A 17,503-nucleotide genomic window follows, 5' to 3' on the forward strand; every position below is an offset into this window, starting at 1 on the left:
AGCGGCAGCCGAGGACAGCCATTACTTATTGCTCGAATGCTCGGTTTGATGTACTTGTTGTTTCGATTTATCTTTACTGGCTCTCATTTATGCTAATTATCGCTTTTTTCATTGAGAAATTTCAGGCGTCGCGCCACCCTCGGGTTTCTACTTCCGCAATCTTGCTTTGTTGGCTTGGATCCGGCGGAGCTTTGCCGGTATACACTCCCTAGAGTCCCTACGTTACTACGTAGGCACTTAGGTATTGTCGCCTTGGTTAGCCAAACATCTTACCTACCTAAATTTGCCCACGCCCCGTGGCTTGGAGTGAGAGTCTTTTTTCCAATCAAAGAGAATCTTGTCTGTGACAATTCTTACAGTTTTCTCCAGGGGTTTTCCTTGATTTCTACTCCAAGCTCGGTATATAATCTTTAGGTAGCGTTCGGGCGTAATCTAGGATCATGGATACCCTTTTGTAAGCGCTCACTCTACTTTCCCCAACTGGCTGGGTCCAGATGGAGATAGGAAGCCGTTTTGTTGACCCGAGCCAGAACAGCGGACATCGTGGTCAATTCTCCGCGGTTTCGGCGCAAATCGTCGACATTTGTCGATGCCATCCATGACTTGCCGGAGAAAGCCGACCTTGCGCCAGCTCAGTTGTACAGCACTGAGTCTGGTAGGCTCTTTCACTCTGGTCGGATTGTTATCATCACCGTGGGCCTGCCCGCCAGAGGCAAGACGTGCGTTAGACCATGTCATCCCGACCTGTTGAGGTTAGCCGCAGCTAACCATTGTCCAGGCACATGTCTGTAGCGATGGCACGCTATCTTCGTTGGTACATTGAGACGCACAGATATCGTTAGTCGGATATTGCTGGACTAATTAGAATATAGGTTAGGTGTTAAAACGAGAATATTCCACCTCGGTGATTATCGACGAGCCACTATCCCTCACGGGCAAGATATGCCGGATGACTACTTTTTTGTCAACGGTAAGCTTAGCTGAAGGCTGCAGGTTATTCTTTTCTATTCGTGTCTTGTCCCGCTGATTGCGCAAAGCATCTGCTTCTTCCGTCCTTCTCAGGCAGAAGATAGTCAAGAGGTGCCGAGAGGATATCTATCAGTTTCTTAACGAAGAAAAGGGTCAAATCGCGATCTACGACGCTGTAAATCCATCAGCCGCCGGACGAAGATCCCTGGCGAACGAATTCGCCAAACATGATATCGAGGTACGCTAATAAAACGGATCTTAGAGCATGCTACTGACCGTGTTATCCAGACTTTATTCATTGAGTCTTGGTGTGACGACAATCGTATAATTGAGGAGAATGTTCGCAGAGTCAAGATTTCGTCGCCGGATGTCCGTATAGCTCGATGATCGTTTTGTTCAGTGCGATGCACTAACCTCTGCTAGTATGTTGGCTGGACTTCCGAAGATGCTGTTAAGCATTACCTAGCACGGATATCTGCTCGGATCCCCCAATTTCATACAATGGAAGAAAAAGATTTAAACTATATAAAGGTACCGCAACACACCGCGAGTAACATTGGCCTAGCTAATTCCGCAACAGATGATCAATGCGGGAGAAAGACTCATCGTTAACAACAAAAGCTTTGGCTACCTGTCGAACCGGATTGTGTTCTATCTGCTCAATCTTCACATCAAGACCAGACGCACTTATTTTGCCCGGGTGAGTAAACTATCAGCAGAATCAATTATTCTCAATTGACACAGTTACCTGCAGGCCGGTGTTTCTGTAGACGCGAACTCCTATAAGGCAGATGGCCCTCTTTCTGAGAAAGGTCGCGATTACGCCAAGAAAATGACGGAAGCCCTTTTGAGAGACAGAGAATCCGACAAACAGGCCATCATTGAGCAAGGTGAGACTGACTACGAACTCAAGCCTCTGACTGTATGGACCTCCACAAGGCATAGAACGGTTGAGACCGCAAAATATTTGCATGGAAAGGGTTACAAAGTTCGCCAGAGATCGCAACTGAGCCAGCTCAATCCTGGTGTCTGTGAACTGAAGTCTGAAAGGAAGATCAGGGAGGAATATCCGGAAGAGGTTGCCAAACATGAGCTCGACCCATATCACCATAGATATCCTAGGGCAGAGGTGAGTTTGGTCTCACATCTCTCCTTTTTGCGATGCTAACGCAGTACAGTCATATCATGATCTTGCCGTGCGGCTTGAACCCATCATTCTAGAACTAGAACGCGAGCAGAATGATTTGCTGATCATTGCTCATGAGAGTGTTCTTAGAGTTTTGTATGGTTATCTTATGGCGTGTAATGCTGCGGATATCCCGTTCCTGGAATTCCCCCGTGATGAGATAATAGAGGTTGGTATTCTGATAGTAATCGCGGGAGCTATGGCAGCTAACTTCTCTTAGATTATACCTGAGAGTTATCAGAATGAGGCACGCCGGGTTCACATCCCGGATCTCCCTAGTGAGATCATCCCCGGCTCCCCAGAAGACATCAAGATTCCAGTTCCCCCAAGTGGACTTAACACGCCGTCTGTTCAAGGGATAGGGTCCCCGAAAGATGGAGTATCCACTCCACAAGGCGGCATCAGGACCCCTCGCGAGCCCGAGAGGATTTCGCAACAGCACGTGGAAGATGTTGTCTAAAGTCGAGGGTTGAGCATGTGGCGTGCGGCGCGTCTAGGAGGTGATTTCATATTTGTCGCACGGCGTTGGACCCGATTAACCTCCGTGTAGAGTGGAAACGAACACAATATTATCCCCCTGCTGAATCTCGTACTTCTCCTCGCCTTCCAATTCCCAGTCGGCGTCGTTGATGAGGACGAGTATTCCAGGCCGTCTTTTATGACAATCAGCCATAGCTGCCTTTGTATGCGTCCGTGCAAACTCACACATTGCCCTCTAGGATGAATAATTCCTTCCGCTGGTCCTTCATCACATTCTCGACCAAGTGCTGGAGAAGAAAGGCGATATTCGGTCGAGTACCGTCGGTTGATTGAGCTGGCAAAGTCAACTTGTGTTTGCGTTCGTTCGCGAAGAGGATCTCCAGTCCTCCGCTTCATGTCTCATAAGTCAGTAAAGGATTGCAAAAAGTGGTGAGAATGGACAATGTGACTGTACGTAAATTCGACTGTGAAGTCGACGGAGTGGGGTCCGTTTTGTGCCATAATGAGGAGTTTAGAGCCTTGTTAAATGGTCTCACAGTAGGATCTGGTGGTATGAGGGGTCCAATAAAGCATAGGCGACTTGGATGCCTTCGAGAGGAAAAATAGCAAAGCGGAGGAAACTGAGGATGAGAGCGAGAGTGGTTTGAATTCTGTCTCCATCTCTTGGCCGTTAATAAGATAGGTACTTAGACCTACGGCACCTAGGTAGGAAGTATTTATCGATAAGCCACAAAAAAAAGTCCACTCTATGTGCCGTCCAGTTGCGTCTTCCCCCAATTGCAAGAGCACACCCATCCACTTTCCCAACGTTCTATCCTGCTACGCCTTGGCCAATCCCAAACACAGCTCTGCGAAAACTCCTGTCTTCTGACTACCTCATTCATGGTCTCTGTGGCCACCGAATACATCAGTGTCGGCGGGAATCGGCACCCCGCCGCCGCAGACTGGGACGTTCAGTCGGGCATTATCGCCTACGGTGCGGAAAACAATGTAGCTCTGTGGGACCCCCAGGTATGTAGCCTTGATTGTGTTATTTGTGTGCGCTTCTGTGTCTGATTCAACATTTCAACGGCGTCTAGGACGAATCCCACCGCGGCGTATACTCAGTTCTCGTTGGCCATACCGACAAGGTCAGCGTTGTCAGATTTTACACATGTCCCGTCACGGGGACAAAACTTATTCTGACTGGATCTGTTGACCGTACTGTGCGAATATGGCGAGCTGAACCAACCCATCCAACGCGATTTGTCCACGCTCTTACCTGGATCGACCATACGGGCAGCATCAACGCAATCGCTACATATGAAGGCCTTGACATTGTCGCGACAGGAGCTGCGGATGGAACTGTCAAGGTATGGAGGCTAAAGGTTGGGGAGTCTGTGAAAGGAGAGCTGCTGGATGATATACCTATGAAGCCGCGCTATTTTCCACTCGCACTGGCATTGTCGCCGCTTCCTACAGATACGCAAGACAGGCCTGCGGCATTAGCAATTGCTGGCACCACAAACATCGTGCAGATCTATGCTGCCGAGACCACCATTGCGATCCCGCGCTTCAAAGTATCAGCTACGCTATCTGGCCATGAGGCTTGGGTGCGCTCTCTATCCTTCACAACGGACATGCAGAGCAAGGCTGGAGATCTCTTGCTTTCTTCAGCTAGCCAGGACAAATATGTTCGACTATGGCGTCTCAACCGCGGAGAGGCCTCATCTTCTGCCCTTGCAGCGACCGAAGAAGACCCTGTTCTTGGTGAACTTGATTCGACGTTGTCTAACAAAGCCCATCAGTTTGAAGCAGCGGGATTCAAATTTTCCATGACGTTTGAGGCGCTCTTGTTCGGCAACGAGGATTGGATTTATACTGCTGCTTGGAATCCTCACCCAGAGCGCCAGCAACTTCTCACGGCCTCCGCAGACAACACTCTGACTATTTGGGAACAGGATAGGGCATCTGGAGTTTGGATTTCTGCCGAGCGAATGGGCGAGCTTAGTGTACAGAAGGGCTCGACGACTGCCACTGGTAGTACCGGTGGTTTCTGGGTCGGTCTCTGGGCACCAGACGGTAACCAAGTTGTCAGCCTTGGGCGGACGGGTAGCTGGCGTGCATGGAAGTATGAGGCGGAGACTGATAACTGGGTCCAGACTCTGGGTATTACTGGACATACTTCATCCGCTAATGGAATTAAGTGGGATCCATTGGGAGGATACCTTCTGTCAACAAGCGCGGACCAGACCACTCGACTACACGCACAGTGGCTGCGGGATGGACAAACATCGTGGCATGAATTTTCGCGGCCACAAATTCATGGCTATGATTTAAATTGCGTTGACACACTGGGCCCGGATCGGTTTGTATCGGGTGCTGAAGAGAAGCTCTTACGAGTGTTTGACAAACCTCGACCGGTTGCCCAATTACTCGAGAAGCTTTCTGGTTTTGCTCAAAGCTCTGAAGGAGAACTCCCGGACACAGCGCAAATTCCGGTTCTTGGTTTGTCCAACCAAGCGGTGGGCGAGGAAGCCCCTGGTGAACTTGACACGCCCGAAGCCGAAATAGCTGGGCAGGCCCAGGCAAATCAAGCGATATTGTCAAACTCAACTCGCCCTCCCCTTGAAGATCAATTGTCTCGCTATACCCTGTGGCCCGAACACGAGAAGCTCTATGGTCATGGGTATGAAATATCCACCGTGGCCGTTAGCCACGACCGCAAATTGATTGCTACTGCATGCAAGGCCAGCTCGATAGATCATGCCGTCGTACGTCTGTACGACACCTCCGATTGGCACGAGATCCGACCATCACTAGCCGCGCATACCTTGACTATCACAAATCTCTCGTTCTCAGCTGATGATAAGTACCTGCTCAGTGTCGGACGGGATCGACAGTGGGCAGTTTACGGTCGGAGTGAATCAAACCCCTCAATCTTTACACTCATGACATCCAACCCCAAGGGTCACTCGCGCATGATTCTTGATGCAGACTGGGCACCTGCCTCAGAATCTCAACTTCCGATCTTTGCCACGGCCGGTCGAGACAAGACGATTAAAGTGTGGCAAGTCACGGGGTTGTCGATCGAGTGCAAGGCCACCATACCTACAAGAAGCTCAGTAACAGCCGTGGCGTTCCTTCCAACTGCCTATAATGATGAACTCTTTCTCGCCACGGGCGAGGACGACGGGAAGCTCTCGATCCACAAAATCAAACTGGGCGGCTTAGAACCTAACCCAATGATTAGTTTTGATAGAGACCAGTCACCGTCGAAAACAATCACAGAACTATCATGGCGTCCAATGCGTCAACAAAACGAGACGGCCGGAGTTAGTGAGATTGTCGAACTTGCAGTAGCAAGTCAAGACACTTCAATACGTATATACAGCATTTCTGGTTTGTTGCGCCAGTCATAGAAGTAATGATCTTATATCAGAGATAAATGTAATGATTAGAAGAAAAATACACCCATATTCTGGCTCATGGATGTTGAACTCCCTTAGTCATGTTGAAACCCAAGTCCAGATGTTGGTACCAGCCGTATCCCGCCGTGTCATATGTTGAAAAAAGTCACTGTTGAAAGGCCATCAAGGCAATAAAACGTCAAATCCAAAGGGTGCCAAAATGCAAATGAAAGGAAAGCGTTAATGTTAAGCTTTGTCTCCCTTGTCAAATTTTTCGTACCCATAACCCCCAATTCCCCCCAACTCATAACTTTTGGCCTGATTGCCGCGCACATTTCGTGGGCCTCTGGCCTTCAGATCTTCCTTCAACCACTTAAGGACAATTTCTCCCAGTTGACTGTTCTGCGAGGTCTCGGGGGCCTCATCCTTGAACTTCTCGATCGGACCCCACTGCCTCACATTCCCCAGATGCATGTGCACCAAATGCGTCGGCCAATGCGCTAAATTATCCAGGATATGCGTTGCATACACGATCGTGCACGGTCTAGACTCAGTCTCTCTCTTTAAGAACGAAAGGAAGTTACTCCGCGACAATAGATCCAGGTCCACGGTAATTTCATCGAGCAGTAGAACCTGCCACGGCCGAAGAAGACCCATGGCAAGTTGAACGCGGCGCCGCTCTCCGTCTGAAACCGCATGCATGCGCCATCGTAGATCGATGTCGAGGATATCCACAAGCTCATCACGTCGTTCAGGGTAGGCGTTGCCGCCGACGGAGGCGAGGAGAGTCGGTACGTCAATGTCTGTTCGAACGATGCTGTTGAGAACCCATTCCACACCTAGATATGTGACGCCCTCGAGGCCCTCCTTGAACGGGTCCACCCCGGCGATTGAGATTGTGTTGTTGGGAGCGAGACGTTTCCCTGACACTAGTCGGAGGAGAGTGGTTTTACCAGCTCCGTTGGCTGTATTGATATAGTTAGTAGAGTATAATCGGTCAATTCGATGGGAAAGCCCGTGTACCTCCAATCAACAGTGTCCGACTCCCTGCTGGTAAGTCCAAATTCACGTCTGTGAGACCGGATGATCCATCTTGGAAGTTGTAGGAGAGACCCTGTACATGGATTTCAGGAGAGCGGGACATTGTGGGTGAGGGCGGCCTGATAGTGAGCGAATTGGACACCTTTTTAAATAGTAGCGCAGCCCCAGTGTGACTCACTTTATCCCATAGATAGCCTTATTTTCATGTAAAAGCACGCGATGCAACTATCTTTATCCTGGACTTAGACAAAATGATAATTAGGGTGGGTCCAGACCGGAGGAGAGGAGGAGTTTCCGCGATGAAATCACTTTTTTTGCTTCTCCAACTCTCCCCACCTTTTTCATCTCAAATCATTTGCGGTCCTAGATTCTTCAAGAAAGAGAACCGTAATGTTATAAGCTTAACATGACAACCTGTCTCAATTAAGATCTGCCATGTTCAGGTATCTCTTCTCATCATCTTCGACCAGCCGCCCTTCCGCAATGCAGTCGCTCGTAGCCGTTGTCGGTGCTACGGGCACAGGAAAGTCCAAGGTGCGTTGGCCCTTCTCCCCTCAGACATCAGTATGTAACAGAAGCTGACGGTCGTAGTTAGCTTGCAGTTGAGATTGCGTCTCGTTTCAACGGTGAAATCATCAATGGCGACGCTATGCAAATGTACCGTGGCCTCCCGATCATAACGAACCAGATCCCTATCGAAGAACGAAATGGCATCCCGCATCATCTGATCAGTTGCATAGATTTGGATGAGGAAGCATGGCGGATAGGAATATTTCGAAAGGAGTGTCTACGCCTCATCAACGATATCCACGCACGCGGAAAGCTTCCGGTTCTCGTAGGGGGCACCCATTACTACACACAATCAGTGCTTTTCCAGGATTCATTAGTGACCAGGGAACCATTGTCGTTCGATGAAGAAATTGATCTCCAGCCAACAGAAGATGCTAAGACAGCGGCCAAGTGGCCTATCCTCGATGCGGAACCGGAGGTTGTATTGCGGAAGCTACGCGAGGTTGATCCCGCAATGGCGGATCGATGGCATCCGAAGGATAGACGCAAAATCCGTCGCTCGTTGGAAATATACTTTCAGACTGGAAAGCCTGCATCCCAAGTGTATGCCGAGCAACGACAGCTGAAACAAGCTGCCGCGGAATCGGATACTTCGGGCCCTGGTGCAGGGCAATTACGGTTCGATACCATGCTACTCTGGGTGCATGCGGAGAAACCTATCTTAAACGAGCGGTTGAATAAGCGTGTGGGTGTCATGATCGATCAAGGGTTGTTATCCGAAGCGCATCGCATGTGGACCTACATCCAAGATAAGGAGGCTCAAGGCATCAGTGTGGATCAAACACGGGGTGTATGGGTTTCTATTGGATTCAAAGAACTCGCGCCTTATTTTGATATGCTGAGAGATGGCACTAAGACTAAGAAGGAATTGGAGGACCTCAAGGAATTATGTGTCGAGTTAGTCCAAACTGCAACCCGCCAGTACGCCGGATCACAAATCAAATGGATTCGCAACAAGCTCTGGACTGGCCTCGCCAGGGTGGGAATGAATAGTCGACTGTTTGTTCTAGATAGCACAAACATTGGGAAATGGACGGAGAACATCACGGAACCCTCAGAGCGCCTTGTCGAGGCGCTCTTGACCAAGAAGACTTTACCCGACCCCAAAACCCTCTCAGAGCTAGCAAGAACAACTCTCGAGGCTCGGGAGGCGCAGCCGCAGAGCATTGATCATAATACTGTCAAATGTATAACCTGCGATGTGTGCCACAAGACGATGACGAACGAGGAGCAGTGGCAGGTCCACATCCATTCAAGCGGTCATAAAAGAGCCTTAAAGAGTCGAGCAAAGAAGACAGCGAGGGATGAGTATCTACGGAAGAGACAAGAGAGCCTAGAGAATGACCAGAAAGCTGTTTTGGGCACCGAGGATAATGACTCGGAAAAGCCGCCCAAACAGCCTGTTGAGTAGTAGTGCCAGGAAATAGAGCTTAGTCCACAATGCAACCTATATAGATCCCCTAATAGCCCCCGTGGCCGATTGATACCCCATCTGGCAGATCATGCTGGAAGGTGCGAGTTGCCTCTGTAAATTGCGATCTGATTAGCCGTGAAGCAGATTGTATCATCATAGAGACTGGGAATATTACAATATCAATGAAGTGCCCGAATACAGAGATTATTTACTATACATTCCGCTCGAGTATCCGATTGCGGGCTCCCACGGCAGTCCCAGTAGACCTAGCCAGGAAGAGTTTCCCAACCAGCAAGCCCTGTAGTCTCCTCTCCCTTGAGCCAGAGTTGATCATTGGTATCGAGAAATATGAGCTCAATTCAAGGCAGGCCTTGCTTGAGCTCATGTTGTCGAGCGCCAGGAGAGGAACGCCTCTGAGAGGATGTCACCAGTACCGCTCTCTTCAACTTTGTAGACTTCAATAATCGAAGATTTCTCTACTTTGCGAAGCCTCCATGTTCCTCCTTCCTGTATGACGGATTTGAACCCTAACATTAAGGCGCTGAGTAACGGCTTAAAGGGGTGTCCAGGGGGCAGGGTAACATACATTCGAGAAATGCAGCTGCAAAGTTGATGCAGATATTACCATCCCAGGTTCCACGGCCTGATTTCTTCACATTGCCAGGGATGTTTCCAGTTTCAAGCTCTTCCAGACGCCGAACAATCCCATCTTGGCCGCGAAAACCAACGACTATCTTAGGGACACCAAGAAGGAAAGACTGAGCCCAAAATTTCAGGAGCTTCCGTTCGAACTTGAGGATGTCCCTTTCATCCCTGATCTCAGCGGAGGTCTTAAGTTCCACCCAGTTGATGGGTTCTTCCCTGCGCTCTGGCTTGCTGTCCCAAACTTGGGCGTTATAAAGACCTTGGTTAGTGGCACCTTTCTTTAGAGTCTGAAAATGAAAGGAAAGACCTACTGGCATCAACCTCCCCTCCGAGAACTAGCTTTGTATGCCCAATTCCAGTACGTGCAACAGAGCAATACTGTGCATTATTGTTCACGATTAGCTCTTCTCGACCCTCAATTTCATCTCTGGTTGTTGCGTCCCATGTCTTGTCGAGAACGGATATCGCCTCAAATTTGTAGCCTGTGGGAGCATGTTAGCAAGGGTGCGGTGGATAGATAGAAACTGATAACCAACCCCAGTATGCCATTAGATCTTGGGAGGCCATTCCTGGGGGCACTCTTTGACTCTTTTGTTTCCGTTTCTGTTCGTTCTTGTACGTGTTGTTTTCTTCAATGAATCTAAGCGAGTTATCGCGATTTAGAATCTAGCTCTTGCTCCTCTTGTTTTCGAAAACGTACGCACATAGTTCCCTATTCATATGAATTTGCTTAAGCAGGAGACTTGACCGTCCCTAAGGCAGACTTACCTGAAAACATGTCGCGTTCATCTCAAAGCTATATATATACCATCAGCGAGAGGCCAGCCGAGCGGAGACATAGACATACCCATTCATGTTGTCAAATGGTGCAGTGAGGATCTGAGAGCCATATTATCAGCTCCAGTCTCTTTTGATAGCACCTGCATCGAATAACTTACCTTGGTCATCATGCCTCGCCAGGTAATGATATCAGATTCGCAACGCTTCCCAGTTTCCCTCTCTAGAGAAACGATAGTATCAAGCAGGGCATCTAGATGCTCATCCGCTGCATCATCTAGCTTCTGAAAGCTATCAAAGCCGCGGTTCAGGTCAGCTGGTAGTTGTGGGGGATAGTAGTACCGCAGGGATGAGTCCCCGAGATGATAGGCGTGTTGGTCATCGTAGGAGAAACACGCGATTTCCTAAATCAAAATTTAATACCAAGCCATCTGGGAGGTCATGGTCAGTACCTACTTTAGGCCGTCGAATGGCGGTACTGGACCCATAGAAGCGGCCAATGGGCTGGATGTCGAAAGTATTTCGATTCATCGCTTGTAACGGGTGTCTTGCAAGAGACTGCTGGATAGTATGTAAGTACGTCTATCTCGATTAAATTGGATGACATATAGTTTGTGTCGGGGCAGTGGTTGGAAAAGGTGTCTTCGACTCTGGCGGCCTGGCCACTAACTACTAACTAACTATGATCCGCAGCGACCGTGCTGGAAGATCCGAGATGAGCACCAACTAGCAATCTGCAGTCCATCTCGATCTGTGTCCCCACCAGAAGCTGTCCAGCGCAACCAGTTTCCCCTGCTTGAGAGCCACTCCTGTAGCTCGCCAACCGATCCAGGCTTCGCTCTAGTATTCTCGCTTCTTTGAAAGATCTTACTGATTCGCCATCTTTTCCACAACTGTTTTATCTCACAGATCAGATCAGCCGACGGTGCGATCGCCACTCCAACACAATGACCTTACGGATTGACAAGGTGATTGCTCGACAGCAAGAAAAGTAAGTCACAACTCTCATAGCAGAATGATGATCATACGCCTCTTGAAGAGCTCGGTGGACTGACCCGCGCACTACTTCTTCTAGGATTGCGGACGGTGCTTACTACGAGGCCCACCAACAGTTACGAGTTATTGCCGCACGATACATTAAACAGGGGAATTATGACGCCGCTGCAGAGATCTTGGCTGGTGGTGCCACTGCCCTTCTTAGAGCTGGCTCGCAGCAGGGAGCTTCGGCTAGTGGAGGAGATCTAGCGATTATGTTGGTGGTTGAGGTATACGTCAAGGCTGGCTGGGAGATTGCGGGGGGTGGTGATGATGCGGAGGGGCGTGCACGCAAGAGTAAGTCGAACTCCTTTACCCTATATCAGGCTTTTATTGGGATACACGAAGGTGCACTATTGACATGACGCGCTTTCCGCAGAGCGATTGATCGAGCTATTACGCGAATTTCCTTCGGAGGAGCCCACGCGAAAGAGATTCATTCAGGAGATGCTCGGCTGGAGCGGGCGCTTTGGGCTCATTGAACGGGGAGACCCTGATTTATACCATGCTGTTGGGTCTGTATACGCGGAAGGTATGACCAAGTTATACCGTTGCAAAGCCCATTGCATTCTCTGACAGCGACGCAGACCATGAGCCTTATGAGGCTGAAAAGCATCTCGTCTTAGGCACCTCCGAATCGGCAGAAACACTGGCGAAACTTGAATACGAATGGTACACAAACGATGAGCCGCATACAGCTGGCATATACGCTGCGCGCGCCGTGATCCCATTCCTTTTGATCGGAAATTTGCGCAGTGCCAACAAGGCCTTCTTGATCTTTACCTCTCGTCTGAGCTCAGCGAACCCATCCATTGGCGTACAGGAAGTCAGCAGTGCCAGCTCTGACGTTAGAGTTTACCCTGCTCTCCCTTTGCTCAACTTCATCAATTTGCTCCTTTTGTCAATCCAACGGGGAGCTGCAGACTTGTTCAAGCAGTTGACTACACACTATGCCACGCAAATCAGAGAGGTGGGGATTCTTGACGATGCGCTTCCTCAAATCGGCGAGCAGTACTTCGGAATCAAGATCCCTAGGCAGGGCAATCCGCTGTTCGACATGATGGGTAGCATGTTGTTCGGTGGTGGTCAGGGCGGCACTAGGGGGTCGGCGCAGGGAAGAAGTCAACCAAGGAAGGTCGAGGCACCACCGTCGACTATGGAGCTTGATTGAAAGGCGCCTTTGAAATGGAGTGTGTTGAGTCGCAACTAGGATGTATGTTCGGATGGTATAGGCTGTCGCTAGACGCGCGCATCGGCTTCGGGTTCGTACATCCATTTGTCCTCTTCTAGCGCAGCGACCTTGTTCCGGAGACTATGATATATGAGGTTCAGAATTTCTACCTCGGTCAGCACCATTGATCACAGCTCCTACCCAATAAGTGGTGAGTGGGATTAGGCTCACCGTGCGGTTCACTGCTCCTTTGTCGGTTCCGAGATCGGTACATCATCTCGACTAAATTCGCTTCGATTCCTGTCAAAGATAGTTAATTCAGCAATACTTCCAACTCATGCACGAGGTATAAGGCGCGACTGACTTTCTTTATCCTGTCCGCTCATTTCGCCTTGACCTGTAGATTCGGCACCGGTAGCAGTTGTAGAGCCCCCGCCCTCAATGCCTTCCATCTCATCACCTTCCTCACCCTCAACAGGCGGCAAGACAGGGATATCAAGGTTGTAAGTGCCGTTCTTATCTTTCACTACAATTTCACCGTCGTCCGCGGAGCCGCTAAAAGCGGGCGGATTGCTTTCTGAGGAATTTGCTTGCAACAGCTGAGAAGAAAGACCGGGTGCGCCGCCGCCGGGAGCGGATGGGACGGGGCGTCTGCTGAGGTGATTCTGAAAGAGGTTGCGGCGCACTGAGCTAGATCCCATTGCGACGAAAAGTATGTTTAGGAAGCCAAGGATATAAACACTCGTAGGTTAAAAATAGGTGCATGTAAAAGGAGGTAACAGTAGTTCAATCAGATGACGATACGGCCATTAGGACGATGCTGTAAGCTTGAACAGCACCACTGAGAACTAGCAAGGCTGCAAAAAGGATAGGAACTAGAAAATGTTGTTCAACAATGCTTTCTTGATGGCGTGGTAACTATGCGGAGCAGACAAATAAGGGCCCGGTGCAAACCAGGCAAACTAGACTTCCGAAAGAGGTAAAATAGCTGCTCTGCATCTTGACGCGTCGGCGGGCCAATTTTCGCGTCTTCCCCGTACGCTGTACCGCACCGCGAGAGCTTGCTTCATCGGCTTCCAGAATACAAACCACCTTGACTATTTACACAGCGACTATGGCTCAGGCAGAATCTTCTGCGAGCGCTTCTCGCAATGCCTTAAAGGCTAACACAGTTGGCGCACCCCCGGACTATGAACTGCCATGGTATGCTCGAAGGTGATACACCGTATACAGCTTTGATGCTGATGTCCACGCTCAAGGGTCGAAAAGTACCGCCCAGTATTCCTAGACGATGTTGTTGGCAATACGGAAACTGTTGAGAGACTAAAGATTATCGCCAAGGATGGAAACATGCCTCATGTTATCATCTCGGGGATGCCTGGTATCGGAAAGACGACTTCGGTTCTTTGCCTGGCACGGCAACTCCTGGGAGATGCATACAAGGAAGCGGTTTTGGAATTGAACGCTAGTGATGAGAGAGGTATTTTAACGTTCAATTGGGGGTGCATTTAGCAATTGACCGACACCTACCTCTAGGTATCGATGTCGTCCGCAATCGTATCAAAGGATTTGCACAAAAGAAGGTCACCCTGCCTCCTGGTCGCCACAAGATCGTCATTCTTGATGAAGCAGACAGGTATGTAGTCTCTTTATCCTGAGGTTCGGCGCTCACTATTTCTTAGCATGACATCCGGTGCGCAGCAGGCTTTGCGGCGGACAATGGAGATCTACTCCTCTACTACACGATTCGCATTTGCTTGCAACCAGTCAAACAAGATCATCGAGCCTCTTCAATCTCGTTGCGCTATCCTTCGCTACGCCCGACTGACCGACGCACAAATAGTGAAACGATTGAAACAAGTTTGCGACGCGGAGAAGGTAGAACATACAGAAGACGGGCTCGCAGCGCTTGTTTTCAGCGCCGAGGGTGATATGCGTCAAGCCTTGAACAACCTACAGAGTACCTGGTCCGGGTTCGGTCTGGTCAGTGGAGATAACGTCTTTCGCGTGGTTGATAGCCCTCACCCGATCAAGGTCCAAGCCATGATTAAAGCTTGCTGGGATGGGAAGGTTGATGCCGCTCTGGAAACATTAAATGAGCTATGGTAATTATACCTTTCAACAAATTAAATTGAGAAGCTAATTCCGGAATAGGGGTCTGGGATATTCCTCTCACGACATTATCAGCACTATGTTCAAGGTCACGAAGACAATCCCAACGTTGTCCGAGCATTCCAGACTAGAATTCATTCGCGAGATTGGCTTTACACATATGCGCATCTTAGACGGAGTGCAGTCGCTACTCCAGCTAAGCGGTTGTGTTTCGAAGCTATGCAAAATCAATATGAAACCACAATTGTTTGAGCCACCAAAGCCGTGAAGGAAAAATTCGAATTGAGCTCTGGCATAATCCGGTGTTGAAGGAGTTATAGTCACGCAATATTAGTTTAATGAAGCAATGTATATTCTCACTTATCACTCTCAACATATAAATTACCTGATCACTGGGGGTCTTACGTATACCCCTAAGACCCAAGTCTTGCCCTCAAACAAAACTCATATTGATGACAGGGCTGCCAATGCTGACTATGCGGGCAATGCGGGCAATGACGCAGGTGAAGCTGGCATTTTGGCACCAGCAGGAGGCTTGTTCTTGCTCTTGAAATCATCGCACATTTGTTCCATGGTTACCCATTCTACCCCCTCGTGCTTGTTGATGTATTCGATAATTCTATGGCTTGTCAGAACCGCTGCAATGAAAGAAAACATTGCTATATCAACAAAACCAACCTCTCATGCATGAGAAGAACATGCGGACGACCAGAAACATCCGGGTGAATAGTCATGGGAAACACGAACTCATCATACTCCCGATAGAAGTAATCGAAGTGATCCTGACATGTCAGCATCAATCTCCATCTACCAAGAAGAGCTCAAACCAACCTTCCAAATATCCTCCACATCCCTGGGATTCACCCACCCATGACTATTTGCCGCCTTCTTGATAAACATCATCGGCGGCAGGTCGTCGATATACCAATTCCCTGGGATTTCCACCAGCCCTGTCTCCTGGCCTCTTTGCAACGGCTTCATCCAAGTCTCCGGATTTTGGCTATAATTGATTTTGGTCCACTTATCCCCCGTTCTGAGCCAATACACTTGGCAGTCATGATGCAGCATTGAGTGGTCATACTCAATCCCATAATCAAGCAGCAACTCCGTCATCTCCTGCGATGTCTCCCACCACGGCGCAACGGTACCGCGGGGCGGCTTTCCGCCGCAGAATTCTGTGAGAAGCCGGTAAGTTTTGTCCAGGATGGTCTTCTGCTGTTCGATGGTCATGTCTGTAGGATTCTCGTGGCTGTATCCATGTAGACCAATCTCGTGGCCTGCGTCCCGTACCATGGCGCATTCTTCTGGGAAGGTCTCAAGCGAGTGCCCAGGGATGAACCAGGTGGTTTTAATGTTATATTTCTCGAACAGCTTTAGGAGACGTGGGGTTCCCACATGGCCGGCAAAGAGACCTACACCTTGATATTAGATTCGCTCAGTCCCTATGAGAAGGGATGGAAAATATTGGTATACCTCGACTGATATCGCTGAGGCTGTCTTCGCCGCCGTAAGATCCTAGCCAGCCGGAGACGGCATCAACATCAACGCCGTAGGAGACGAGGACCCGCTTTTTTCCCATATTACTACCTAGGACTGCCTGCTGTTTCTGCTAATGACGATATAGCAATAGGAACTGCCTAGATTACTCGCACCGTTCAAGGGTGGGATGGGCTCAGACTGATAAGAGATCGTCTTTCGAAGGGACTACTTACGCAATGGAAGGCGGATAGTGAGCAGATACTGATGCAGTCTAAGTTATTAGCGTAATGCTCTAGGCGTAGCGGTAGAGAGGTTCATAATGTGCAGTCTGAAGTCTTGGTCAGGGGTAGCGATGCTCTTCTTCTCTCTCTCTCTCTCTCTCTTATCGGAGCTTCGTGAGGGGTAATTCACAGGTCCTTATCAAATAACATCATACCTACATGACCGAGATACCCTACCCAATGTATGAATGAACCAATCATATAAAGCCCTTGAAGCATAGGATTACTTAGTAGGTTATTGGTATAGTATTGAGGTCTTTCTTGTGCCCAGTCCTCGCGAAGTAGTAGCGAGCGGCATAGGTACTTAAGAGATGAATCCAGTGCTGCAGCAAAAGATCACCTACCCCTCATGATTCAGACGCCAACTCCCAACTCCAACTCCACAAAGATTCCAACGCCTCCGCGAGTGACCGACTCAAGGGTAGTGGGGTGACTGTATCACGGCAAGTCTACCGCTTAGGATTCTTTCTCGGGCCTTACTTCATCCACAGGAAAGTAACAGCAGGGTCATCGAGCTGATCCCCGATCGTTATATATCCTAACCATGGTATCTTCCGAGGAGGCACCGCAACATGGGGTAAAGTCGGACTGAGTAGGACGTCGAGTGATTTTATAGACGGTGATCGGATGATCTGTCCAAGTATCTCTTCTGCAGGTCCTCCTTTCTTTCCTGGTTGAGTTACCAATATTCGTAGATGACGATTGGCTTCCCACGGCCGAGTATCAGCATAGCCCGAGGCGGTTGATAACCATCCATAGCATATATAGGCTAGCTCACGGGTCATTGGACCAATTGACGAAGCGGCATGTTTTACCATGCTGACGAAGGTGGACTGAAACTGTACCTAAGCTTCCGAAGAAGGGTTTACACTCCGGGTCTGCTATCCATGTTGCGTTTGATTGGGGGTGTAATCGTACACCCGCTAGGCTTGAACCTTTACAAGCCAGGTACAT

General features: G+C 49.3%; 8 protein-coding genes across 8 annotated transcripts; 4 read left to right on the forward strand and 4 right to left on the reverse strand.

The window, feature by feature from the left end:
* Nucleotides 1-440: 440 nt before the first annotated feature.
* BJY04DRAFT_209752 (Elongator subunit ELP2) lies at nt 441-6,036 on the forward strand (the record flags this gene model as incomplete). The annotated part of the gene is made up of 12 exons (XM_073714165.1): nt 441-454; nt 531-719; nt 873-970; nt 1,038-1,207; nt 1,258-1,338; nt 1,393-1,500; nt 1,550-1,669; nt 1,724-2,098; nt 2,148-2,324; nt 2,376-2,534; nt 3,482-3,646; nt 3,715-6,036. The coding sequence occupies 12 exons, from the start codon at nt 441-443 to the stop codon at nt 6,034-6,036; spliced, it is 3,978 nt and encodes a 1,325-aa protein (XP_073567473.1).
* A 117-nt stretch (nt 6,037-6,153) lies between these two features.
* BJY04DRAFT_124670 (putative ABC transporter) lies at nt 6,154-7,328 on the reverse strand. The gene is made up of 3 exons (XM_073708389.1): nt 7,244-7,328; nt 7,048-7,184; nt 6,154-6,989 (listed from the first exon to the last, which is right to left on the reverse strand). Exons 2-3 carry the CDS (start codon nt 7,166-7,168, stop codon nt 6,271-6,273), a joined length of 840 nt encoding a protein of 279 aa, XP_073567474.1. The 5' UTR covers nt 7,169-7,184; nt 7,244-7,328; the 3' UTR covers nt 6,154-6,270.
* A 4-nt stretch (nt 7,329-7,332) lies between these two features.
* On the forward strand, nt 7,333-9,046 carry BJY04DRAFT_230456 (tRNA dimethylallyltransferase; the record flags this gene model as incomplete). The annotated part of the gene is made up of 2 exons (XM_073719302.1): nt 7,333-7,599; nt 7,661-9,046. The coding sequence occupies exons 1-2, from the start codon at nt 7,501-7,503 to the stop codon at nt 9,044-9,046; spliced, it is 1,485 nt and encodes a 494-aa protein (XP_073567475.1). The 5' UTR covers nt 7,333-7,500.
* A 384-nt stretch (nt 9,047-9,430) lies between these two features.
* BJY04DRAFT_221843 (DXO/RAI1 family decapping nuclease) lies at nt 9,431-11,002 on the reverse strand (the record flags this gene model as incomplete). Its single annotated transcript, XM_073717239.1, has 9 exons — nt 9,431-9,576; nt 9,636-9,935; nt 10,006-10,176; nt 10,231-10,334; nt 10,399-10,406; nt 10,463-10,490; nt 10,542-10,573; nt 10,633-10,875; nt 10,928-11,002. 9 exons carry the CDS (start codon nt 11,000-11,002, stop codon nt 9,431-9,433), a joined length of 1,107 nt encoding a protein of 368 aa, XP_073567476.1.
* A 416-nt stretch (nt 11,003-11,418) lies between these two features.
* On the forward strand, nt 11,419-12,897 carry BJY04DRAFT_230466 (protein GET4; the record flags this gene model as incomplete). The annotated part of the gene is made up of 4 exons (XM_073719303.1): nt 11,419-11,462; nt 11,547-11,803; nt 11,886-12,038; nt 12,094-12,897. The coding sequence occupies 4 exons, from the start codon at nt 11,419-11,421 to the stop codon at nt 12,675-12,677; spliced, it is 1,038 nt and encodes a 345-aa protein (XP_073567477.1). The 3' UTR covers nt 12,678-12,897.
* Nucleotides 12,746-13,378, reverse strand: BJY04DRAFT_221845 (uncharacterized protein; the record flags this gene model as incomplete). Its single annotated transcript, XM_073717240.1, has 3 exons — nt 12,746-12,843; nt 12,909-12,977; nt 13,042-13,378. The coding sequence occupies 3 exons, from the start codon at nt 13,376-13,378 to the stop codon at nt 12,746-12,748; spliced, it is 504 nt and encodes a 167-aa protein (XP_073567478.1).
* A 352-nt stretch (nt 13,379-13,730) lies between these two features.
* On the forward strand, nt 13,731-15,135 carry BJY04DRAFT_197570 (replication factor C subunit 4). The gene is made up of 5 exons (XM_073712490.1): nt 13,731-13,880; nt 13,937-14,157; nt 14,214-14,313; nt 14,360-14,782; nt 14,832-15,135. The coding sequence occupies exons 1-5, from the start codon at nt 13,792-13,794 to the stop codon at nt 15,055-15,057; spliced, it is 1,059 nt and encodes a 352-aa protein (XP_073567479.1). The 5' UTR covers nt 13,731-13,791; the 3' UTR covers nt 15,058-15,135.
* A 17-nt stretch (nt 15,136-15,152) lies between these two features.
* Nucleotides 15,153-16,696, reverse strand: BJY04DRAFT_124909 (polysaccharide deacetylase family protein). The gene is made up of 4 exons (XM_073708390.1): nt 16,263-16,696; nt 15,621-16,201; nt 15,468-15,571; nt 15,153-15,408 (listed from the first exon to the last, which is right to left on the reverse strand). The coding sequence occupies exons 1-4, from the start codon at nt 16,366-16,368 to the stop codon at nt 15,264-15,266; spliced, it is 936 nt and encodes a 311-aa protein (XP_073567480.1). The 5' UTR covers nt 16,369-16,696; the 3' UTR covers nt 15,153-15,263.
* Between the last annotated feature and the right edge of the window lie 807 nt (nt 16,697-17,503).

This window comes from Aspergillus karnatakaensis (genome assembly GCF_047715665.1).
Source record: "Aspergillus karnatakaensis strain CBS 102800 unplaced genomic scaffold BJY04scaffold_53, whole genome shotgun sequence".
Lineage (NCBI taxonomy): Eukaryota > Fungi > Ascomycota > Eurotiomycetes > Eurotiales > Aspergillaceae > Aspergillus > Aspergillus karnatakaensis.